General features: G+C 34.3%; 1 protein-coding gene across 1 annotated transcript in view; it reads right to left on the bottom strand.

Annotated features, from left to right (window-relative positions):
- LOC120082994 (twinkle homolog protein, chloroplastic/mitochondrial) overlaps positions 1–9,707 on the bottom strand; it is a 31,060-nt gene extending 21,353 nt beyond the window's left edge. Inside the window, exons 1-6 of the mRNA XM_039038451.1 lie at positions 9,145–9,707; positions 8,751–8,884; positions 4,900–4,955; positions 3,052–3,109; positions 1,344–1,454; positions 775–858 (exon numbers count right to left, since the gene is read on the bottom strand). Coding sequence (XP_038894379.1) covers positions 775–858; positions 1,344–1,454; positions 3,052–3,109; positions 4,900–4,955; positions 8,751–8,884; positions 9,145–9,442 — 741 coding nt within the window. The 5' untranslated portion in view covers positions 9,443–9,707. The remainder of the gene's footprint in view (positions 1–774; positions 859–1,343; positions 1,455–3,051; positions 3,110–4,899; positions 4,956–8,750; positions 8,885–9,144) is intronic.
- Between the last annotated feature and the right edge of the window lie 273 nt (positions 9,708–9,980).

The following is a 9,980-nucleotide window of genomic DNA, read 5'->3' as shown; positions in this document are numbered from 1 at the left end:
ATATTATTTTTTTAAGAAACAATTTCATTGATGTATGAAATTACAAAAGAAGAAGGGAAAGAAGCCCCGGGCCAAAGGAGTTACAAAAGAGATCTCTAATTGGTAAGAAGTGAATCAAAACTATAAGAATAGAATAATTCCCTAAGGCCCCATTTGATAACCATTTAGTTTTTTTGTTTTTCTTTTTGAAAATTAAGCATGTTTTGTCCACATTTCTTACAATGATTTGCATCTTTCTTAAGTACAATGGTTGAATTCTTAGTCAAATTCCAAAAACAAAAACAACTTTTTGAAAGCTATTTTTTTTAGTTCTCAAAATTCAGCTTGGTTTTTTAAATCATTCGTGAAAAGTAAATAACAAAGGAAAAAATTTGGAGGTAAAAGTAATATCCATAGGCATAATTTTCAAAAACAAAATGGTTACCAAACATGGCAGAAATATTTCAAAGATTCAAAATACAATAAATTCCCAATATTTCTTTTCTAATTCAATGGCAGAATATTAACAATATTTCTTTTCATTATTTTAATGAAGAGTTTTGTTTCCTTTTCAAGAAAAAACATTAATTCAAGGGAGCTATAAAGGACAACAAAATATCACAAAAGATCAAATTTCAATTTATGAAATTGATACACTCTTCCACAGTTAATGAAGCACACTTCATCAATACAGATTTGAAATGCATTCTTAGCGTGCTTCAGATGCCATTAAGAGATTATCATCCGAAGGTCAGTGCTTCATAGCTAGCTCAATTCAACAATAACTCCTTTTACCTGATTATTGAATCTTTTCTGCATAACTGAATTTCTTAACAATGTGTTCTTGGATATCAATCGCTCAGCAAAATAAGCAACCAGCTGAAACAAGAAACATAATTATTTTCTTTATGTTCCACAATTGCAAGTTTAATTGAAATGCACATACAAAGGAAATATTTGTGTCGATGCTTAGTTTAAAAAATTAAATCCTCAAAACAAATTTCATATGTTTAAAGAAGATAATTTCATTCGATTCAACAATTTCATTCTTAGCTAAATAAACTTACCCCCCCCCCCCCAAAAAAAAAAAAAAAAGAATTATCAAGTTTTATAAGGATGATATAATTATATCCATTTCTGATGTGTTTCAATAAGTTTAATGAACTTTTGGAATGATTTTAAATTCTTAGTTTATAGAAAAATAAGTTTTCTTAATCGAATAAAATGTAGGATTACAATAAAGGATAAAGAATTGACGCCTATAAATAAGATATTTAGAAAACTACACAATAGCATACATATATGCTTTAACACAGACCAGATAGCAATAATTATCATCAAAATGAAGAACAATATAATATCACCTCATCGCACAGCGGTTCAAGTTGTAGACTCTCCACTGTAATTTTCCGTTTGTTCTGCTTAAGTGCAACTTGACCTAAATTTCGATATGATGACGAACCATCAGCAAAGGCCTGCCATCACAAGCTATGCTAAGCCAAAAAATTCAATCGTGCATTCATATAGATTGAAGCAATAAGTTTTGAAAAAAAAAAAACACAAACACAAACAAACAAGAAATGAAACTTTTCGTTGATATAATTAAAAGAGACTGATTGTCAATGAAAACAAAAGAAAGCAATAAAACAGTAAAGTAAATTAATGGAAGCAATAAGTAATGATAGGAACCAATTTGCATTGTGAACTTTTTTCCATCTTTATAAGAAACATTCCTTCACAACCATCGGGAAAAAATACATGAGGGATAAGACATCCTCATTAAAAGCCAGTTGGCTTACCCAAAAAAAAAAAACAAAGAGAAAGATAATAATAATAAATAAATTAAAACCCACCATTCAGTCAGCATAAATAATAATAAGATAAGAAAAAGAGGTAAGATCATTGGATCTAGAAGTTTTAGGCATGGAGATCCCCTATCTCCCTCCCTTTCAAACTTGGTAGTGGATTGCCTTAGTAGCTCTCGACTCAAGCTGCTGCCATCAATCTCGGTTTTGAACTTGAAGACAATCACGATAGCATCAACCACCTGCAATTGGCAAATAATCCGATCCTCTTCTCAAAACATGAAAATCGGGTTGTTACTCGGCCATGTAAACCCTGTCAAACAAAAAAATGACCATCTTTGGAAGTGTACTCTTCCAGATACTGACAAAAGCAGAAGTAATCTGGGCCGGAAAAGTGACAGATAAAATATGTAAAAGGAATCAAGAGGAGAAGCCTCACAAAGATCAAGAGACCAAATTCTAGAGTCCCTTCTTCCAAAGAACATGTTGGTCTTGCAAGAGGGAACGAAGAATTGCCACATAAATCGCCTCTCTATATAAAAGAAGACAACTGAAGCCCAAAGAGATCAAAGAAGAAGGATCGGACTGAGAAGGCAAACCCAAAGCCACCAACCAAGTGCAGCTTATTCTAAGAGAGGTGATGTAAATGAGGAAACAACTCATAAAAGGGTTTACCACAATACCACCTACCCAACAATCTCCCAAAATTAAACTTTCAAGCCCTACTCAACGAACTGTCTAAGAAACTGAATTGTGATAGCTTCCAAGAGGTTTTTCCTATGTCCTTAGACAGAACAACTGCTTTTCACCCACTCCGAAGGGTGTGGGTCATATCTGCTCACAATAACTTTGTACCACAAAGCACCAAGCTCCAGGAAGAATCGTCACAACCACTTTGCTAGCAACATCTCGATTTAAAATCTCAGGCTCTGAATCCTTAATCCTCCTAGTTCCACTAGCTTCACCACTAATTTCAAATTAACCAAATGAGACCCTCCCCCATCAACCTCTTCCTACAAGAAGTAGTGAGGATACCTCTCAATTAAACTTTATGAAATTTTCGATGATATTTGAACAAAATACAAAAATGTGAAACACCAAATTATCTTATCAACAAAAGAAGAAGAAAAAGAAGAAGCAGAAGAAGAAAGAAAAGAAAAGGCAAAACAATAACTGAACAACTTTTCAAATCAACCCTAGGTGAAAGGCCCCAACCACATTTAGCACGAAAGAATATCTAATTGAATTATTTATTAAAATTTTATACCAGAGTACGGCCTTTCCAACCACATTTTGCACGAAAGCACATCCAAAGAGCAGCCCCCCTGATCATTTGAAATAAAAATTAGAAACTCACAAAACTCAAAAAGAAAAAGGTTGCAGAATACATGCATGGCAAGGGAAATGAAGGATTGAAAAGTCTAACAGATGAAACGGAAATCCAGCCACTTGTTACAAAAAAAGTAGTAATTTCATTGAACACAAATATAAAGGTAAGAAATCAAACTAAGGTTAGTAGTGAACAAACTATGAGTTCAGGTCCTATCAACTTGTTTCAGCCATACATGTACATAAAGAAAAACAAAGATACAGAATTTGAAATAATCGTATTTATAATTCAATTAAATTGTAATCCTAAAAGATTGTTACAAAAAATAGGGCAAATACACTTTTGATCCCTGAAGATTGTAGTTGATGTGTATTTGGTTCTCGAGGTATTAAAAGTAACACTTTAGTCCTCGAGGTTTGGAAAATAGTTCTAAATGGACCATATTTTAAATTGACGGTTAGTTGACTAACAGAAAAGTGGTGTCAGATGTGAGATTATTGAGTTGGCAATTTTAAATGACTTGAAAATATTTAGAGTTTATATTGATTTTATATTATGTGGCATATTTTTTCTTTTTCTTTTTCTTCTTTTTTCCTTTTTTGATGGAGTTTTATGATACAATAATTGCCTGGTTTTTGGTTTATTGATGGAAGTTTTTTTAGAGGAGAAAAACCAATGAAAGAATAGAGAAATTAAAAAGACAAGGAAGGATTTATTGGGTTGCACATGCATGTAAGAATAACAGGGGAAGTAGAAAGGGAGGGAAGGGAAGAGAGAGGATGGAGAAGAGAAGAGAGAAGGGAAGAATGAGAAGAATAGAAGAAATATTGTGTAGGGAGAAAACGTGGGGGAAGAGAAAATGGAGAGGAAAAGAAAACGGGGGAAATGCTCCATGATATAGAACAATATAAAATCAATAAATATTCTCAAATCATTTAAAATTGCCAACTCAACAATGTCATATCATTTTTCTGTTAGTCAACTAATGGTCAATTTAACACAGAAACCATTTAGAACTATTTTTCAAACATCAAGGACTAAAGTGCCACTTTTGAAACCTCAAGAACCAAATAGACATCAACTCTAAACTCCAAGGACCAAAAGTATTACCCTAAAAAAAATTGGATAAAAAAAACCTCCCTGTAATGCCCAAAAAGAAATTTTCAAGGAGATATGCATGCCAATACAATTGAAGAACCGAAGAGTCCAAAAGTGATGGACAACAACTCCAGCTTCTTTTTCAGATTTTCAACGTAAGAAAGTTATAAGAATAATGGCTGGAGCTATGGTGGTAGACTACAAGTCCATCGACCTATCAAGTGTTTTTTGATACATGTACTTAGAAACAATTAATTTTAAAAATTTGCAAATTAATTAGTGAATATTAACCCCATGAAAGATCACAGAAAATAGCAATGATGACGCAGAAGTAATACTGAAAGATCACACACACACACAAAGACCATTAGCATAAACGTCAAAGCATAGCTCAACTAGCAAATAGTATGTGTTAGCGACAAGAGGTCAGTGGTTTGAATCCCCCATCCCTATTCTGGTAAAAAAAATAAAAAAGGCTATTAGTATAACAAATAAAAAGACAGAGAAAAACTCAACGAGGAAGAAGCCGAAATTCAGACTTTTCACAATCAATAGTCACCCTAAATAACTTCTACAAAAACTTTTAAAACAAACCATATAAGACACACAAACACACAAGGCCTATCAGTAAATCAAATAAAAAGATTCCGAGAAAAACTCAACAAGAAAGAAGCCTTAGAATCTTACCCGTCTTCTGAGATATACAGGGAGAAGCATCGTTCCCCTGAATCACCACCTTTGCACTGGCAAGAATTTGATACAGAATTAATCAAGACATCACATAAAATTAAAAAATTAAAATTTTAAAATAAATTAAATAATAATAATGATAATAACTACCTCTTTTCACTTAGAGGTTATAGGTTTATATGGTAATTCTAAAAAATGGCCTCTAAATGTTTACGTTGTATAAAAAAAAAAGACCTCTTATGAAAAAACCAGTTGTTTTGGACCCATTGTTCATGGAAAAAGTTAGACACAAAATTGCATTTATGCACTCACTTATAAATACAATATAAATAAATATTCATCAACTTTTTAACCTATTTTCCCTGTCAAAATGAATGAGGAATTGTAAAATAGATTTTTTGACCATTTTTCGATTGATGCATTCCCATTGATTCAATTAATTTTTTTAGTCTACATTAAATATTTTCAAGACCTCTTAAAGGAACTATTTAAGATATTAAATATAATATATAATAGATTCAAATTTAAAAAGAACGAAGGATTAAGGAAAGAATTATTTAAAAAAAAAAAGGTAAGATGAATTTCGTGACTTTTGGAAAATCACTAAACCACGTAATCCTGATCAAAATATCAGCCCATGAGTTCTAGCCGAAAAGCCGCCGAAATTCATAAATTCCGACCGAGACTTGGCCAGAATTCTTGAACATCGACTTCCTAAATGCATGAATTTTAATTGAAAACTTATCAGAATCGATGAATTTTGACCAAAAATTGTTCAAAATTCATGAATTTTGGCCGGAATTTACCTAATCTCACTGGGTTCGACTTAGATTCAAGTGTTCTTTTTATTTCAAATCTTAAGTTCTGAAAACTCAAATCTCGTTGAAATTGGTAGAAAAATGAAAAATCAACCAAAAAAAACTTTCAAACTTAGTCTAAAATGCAAGCTAACTTGCCTAAATCATGATTTTTTTAGAGATACAAGTTGATTCAACAAAAAATTCACAATTCAATTTAAATGGGATGAGAGAATGGGAAGAAAGAAAACAATAAGGGCAAAATGGTAACTTCATATTATCTAAAAGCCAAAAGGATCCCAAAATAATAGTTTATTCAAATGGGTCCTTTTATCCAAAGCCAAAACATAAATGGGCCCTTTTTTAGAAGAACCCAAGTTTATAACCAATAGATGAAGACAACAAGTCAAACCAATTTGTTGGAACCAAAAAGAAAAAAGAGTAGGAAAGACAATCACTGGATCTATTTTTTTTAAGGAGAAACAATTTCACATTGATATAATGCAAAGGAACAAATGTCCAAGGTTCATAAACATTTCATTGATAAGGTGAAATGATTACAAAAGAATAAAGGATCCTATCAATATGGTAGTTACAAAAAGCTCGTCCATTGAAAATGAGGGAAGTGAGACTATGACTACAAAAGGGTGGTGATGGTTTACACCAAAAAAGTGCTAAAATGATAGTAGACTCTATAAACAATACAGAACATTTGTGCTCGTCTATGAAGATCCGAGCTTTACGTTCCTTCCAAAGGTTCCACAAGTGAAATTTTGCTAAAGGATCTTCTTGTTTTGCTCTCTAAAGGATGACTAGTGAGGACATGTGAGCAAAAAGAGAAATTATCACCAGAGAGGGCAATGTACCAGCCATAAGTGTCTAACATACCATTCCAATAGGCAAAGCCAAGGAACAAAGTCTGGGGAATTCATCTTGGAGACGATTCCTCCCAACAAAGAAGAAAGTCCCATCACCCAGTTAGGCCTCCTATTATCAAGACATACCCAAGGAGGAGTAAGATGGGAATTAACCAGTAAAAAGGTTATGGTGGGTCAGTCAATGATCATTTTGTTGTACAGTCTAAGGGTGAGAAGGGTTTTGTAAGGGTTTTGGGGGTACATTGAGAGGACAGGCTTTTGGCGAGTAGTGCAGAGTCTTTGGAGCAAGGGAACCAACCCTCTCTCTACAGTTGTAGGGGATATTTACATTCCCCTTGAGGGAGTCTTTAGCTTTTGTTTTGTATTCATAATTCCACTGTATATTGAAGACTCTCAATATAACAGTGCTGCTGAAATATTACACTACATTTTCCTATGTCGTTTGGCTATTTTGTGTTCCTTTGCTTGATTTCTGCAGGTTAAGGACACTAGTTATCTAACACCCTTTCCCACCTTTGCTGTAATGTGATTGAAGACCAAATGTTTCTGCTTATCAAAGATTTAATGCCCAGCTGTAGGTCGTGGTAATAAATTCCATACTTGATTGTAATAATCTTCCTTCAAAGAACATCCTTATCTATGTGAAATCGCAAAATCCGTTTAGTTAGAAATGCTTTATTATTAGATTTGATGTTGAAAATCCCCAAGCCCCCTCCATTAATGGGCAACTTCACCATGGCCCATTTCAAAAGATGAAAACCAGTCTTCTCGTTTGTGCCCTTCCACATAAAGTTCCAAAAAAGCCTTCCAATAGTTGAAGCCACTTCAGTGGGGATATAAAAGTGACAAGTAATAGATGAGGAGGTTTGATAGAGAGGAGGATGAGTCCTCCCCTTTAAATATGTGAGATGATCCCAAGAATGTAATCTTTACTCCACTTTCTCAACAATAGGATCTAAAAAGGAGGAAGTTTCCGGCTTTCCATTAAGAGGGCTGAGAGAGGCCTAATGTAAGTACTCGGCCAGCTCCCCAATTTGCATCCCAGATTGGAGGCTAAATCAGTAGCAAGTGGTGAATCAATACCCAAAAACTCGAATTTGTGGGCATTGGTGTTGAGGTCAGATGCTTTTTGAATGATTTTGATGGAGTGGAAAAGGTTCACTCATAAATTTTCAAGGTGAACCTAGTCATGGGGTGAAAAAAGAATGATGTCATCCGAAAATTGCAAGGGACTGATGGAGATAGAATGGGTGATTTCCCCCAAGGAAAAACATTTAATCAACCCACTGTTTTCCACAAGAAGTAGCACCCTACTAAGAAAATCAACCAGTAGGATGAAAAGAGAAGTGTTGGAGATGTGGTACTATGGCTATACCAAAGGCTGAAAAAGGAACAAAAGATAAATCATTTTGAAGGACTAGGAATCCAACACTATCCCGCTTCACTGGATTGAAAATAATAATATCCAAAAGAGCAATAAGGGTAGCAACATCCAAAGAGTGAAAGTGTTCCTATGGTCCTTACTCTGTTACTCATAGGGGGCCCAATACCAAGACAGAAGACAGAAAAAGTCCAAAGGGTGATGAGTATTGTCTCCATCAATGTGCTGCCTTTGTTCTGAGGAGGAATAATATTTGGAACATGTTTTCCTACATTGTTAGTTTGCTCATAGAGGTTGGGCGTTTCTTTTGAAGTTGTTCAGGCAAATTGGTTGGGTGTTTCTTCTGAAGTTGTTTGGGTTTTCAATTTGCCTCCCTTAGTGAGTGGATGGTTCGCTTTAATTAGTTTTGGATAGGGTTGGTTTTACCATACTACTTTTGAGTTATGCGGTCCATGCGCCTTTAGGGATGCAAGTTCATCACTTCTTGTTGGTACAGTAGAAATAGCTTTAAAATACATACACACACACACACACACACATATATATATATATTCTCTCAATGAGCCTTCAAGATTGGAAAGCCTTATTGTGATTAACACCTTTGGAAGGGGGGTCTCTCTTCCCTGCCCCTAGGTTGTCTTCTTGTTTTTTCCATCAATATATCTTCAAGTTTCTTATCAAAAAATAAATAAGATACAGAAGCTGGCAGCTGTTTTCACTTTTACAAATTGGATAAATATCTCAAAATAGAGCAGAATACGTATAAAGAAACTGATATTAGAAACACAATACCATTGGACACAGCAGGTGGTTCGTCTGCCCTGGAACACAAGATTCGGTGTCAATGTCAAGCTCCTGCAATTTTTTTCTCAGAACATTCAATGGAGTCGAGCTTAAAGCCTCGTCTAGTGGATTCTCCAAAAACGCTGCACAAAGAAGAATGCAAATAACATTAAAACTAATCAAACGTCAAGTCCTCTCCCATCCTCAGAATACATTGCCTGCAAACTACTTTGTCTTAAAAAGCATATCCTTAGTCTCTCCAATTCATCCAAATCCTAAAAGCGAAAAAGATTAACCCACCCAGCCAAAAAACATTAAGATGCCCCAAAACATGGGAATTGATCAGAAACAATCACAAGCCTAACTACAATTGAAAAACCATAAACAGCTCCAGTACAAGTACCTGGAGGTGTGGGAACATTGGAATGAGAAGTGAAAGAAGAAACCCCATTTGGTTTCATAGAAAAGGGTTTATCAAGGGACATGGGTCGTACAGGAAATAAACCATGGAGCAGAGGATTACTTCTGTACAGGAAATACTTCAGCGAAGAAGAAGAAGAAGAAGAAGAAAGGTGTGACAGGATAACCAGAGAAGTGGACTTGCATAAAGGAATGGTACCCATTAGATTAAATGAGGAGGAAAATGAAGAGAGGTTGGAAAAGGGGTTATAGAGACACTGATTGTGGTGAAGAAAACGCATGCCTGGCTTGATGGGGTTTAAGGTAATCAGATGGCTATGGACTCCATTTCATTGGGCGGCTCTTCTACAGAGTTAATAACATAGTAGCTAGCTAGAGAATGAAGAAATCAACAGGCCTTGAAATGAATGTTGCTGAAGAAAGGAAGGAGTTATGGGTATGCGAAGAGTGGGTTTGGTTGCCACAACTGAAGCTTTCTTCTGCGGCTTACTTCCGAAGACAAATAAACCCGAAGCTTTTCTGCACAACCAGTGGGATTTTTCCTTTTTCTTGTTTTTCCCATTATATAATTTAAGGTGCCTTTTGAAACAAATAAAAAAATAACAAAAAGTAAAAATTTTGAAATAGGGTTTTTTAAATATAAAAAATATATATATTTACAAATATTTACAATTTATTGTAAAAAGTTCCAAAAGTTCTTACTTTTGAAATTTTTTATAATATTTTTAGGATTTTTCTATTTATAAGAATTTTCTTTTAAAATAGGTTGGTTGATTATAAAATTGTCCTATTTATAAGAATTTTCTTTTAAACGCCACA

Source organism: Benincasa hispida, chromosome 8, assembly GCF_009727055.1.
Source record: "Benincasa hispida cultivar B227 chromosome 8, ASM972705v1, whole genome shotgun sequence".
Taxonomy (NCBI): Eukaryota; Viridiplantae; Streptophyta; class Magnoliopsida; order Cucurbitales; family Cucurbitaceae; genus Benincasa; species Benincasa hispida.
This window is presented reverse-complemented; position numbering and strand designations above follow the sequence as displayed.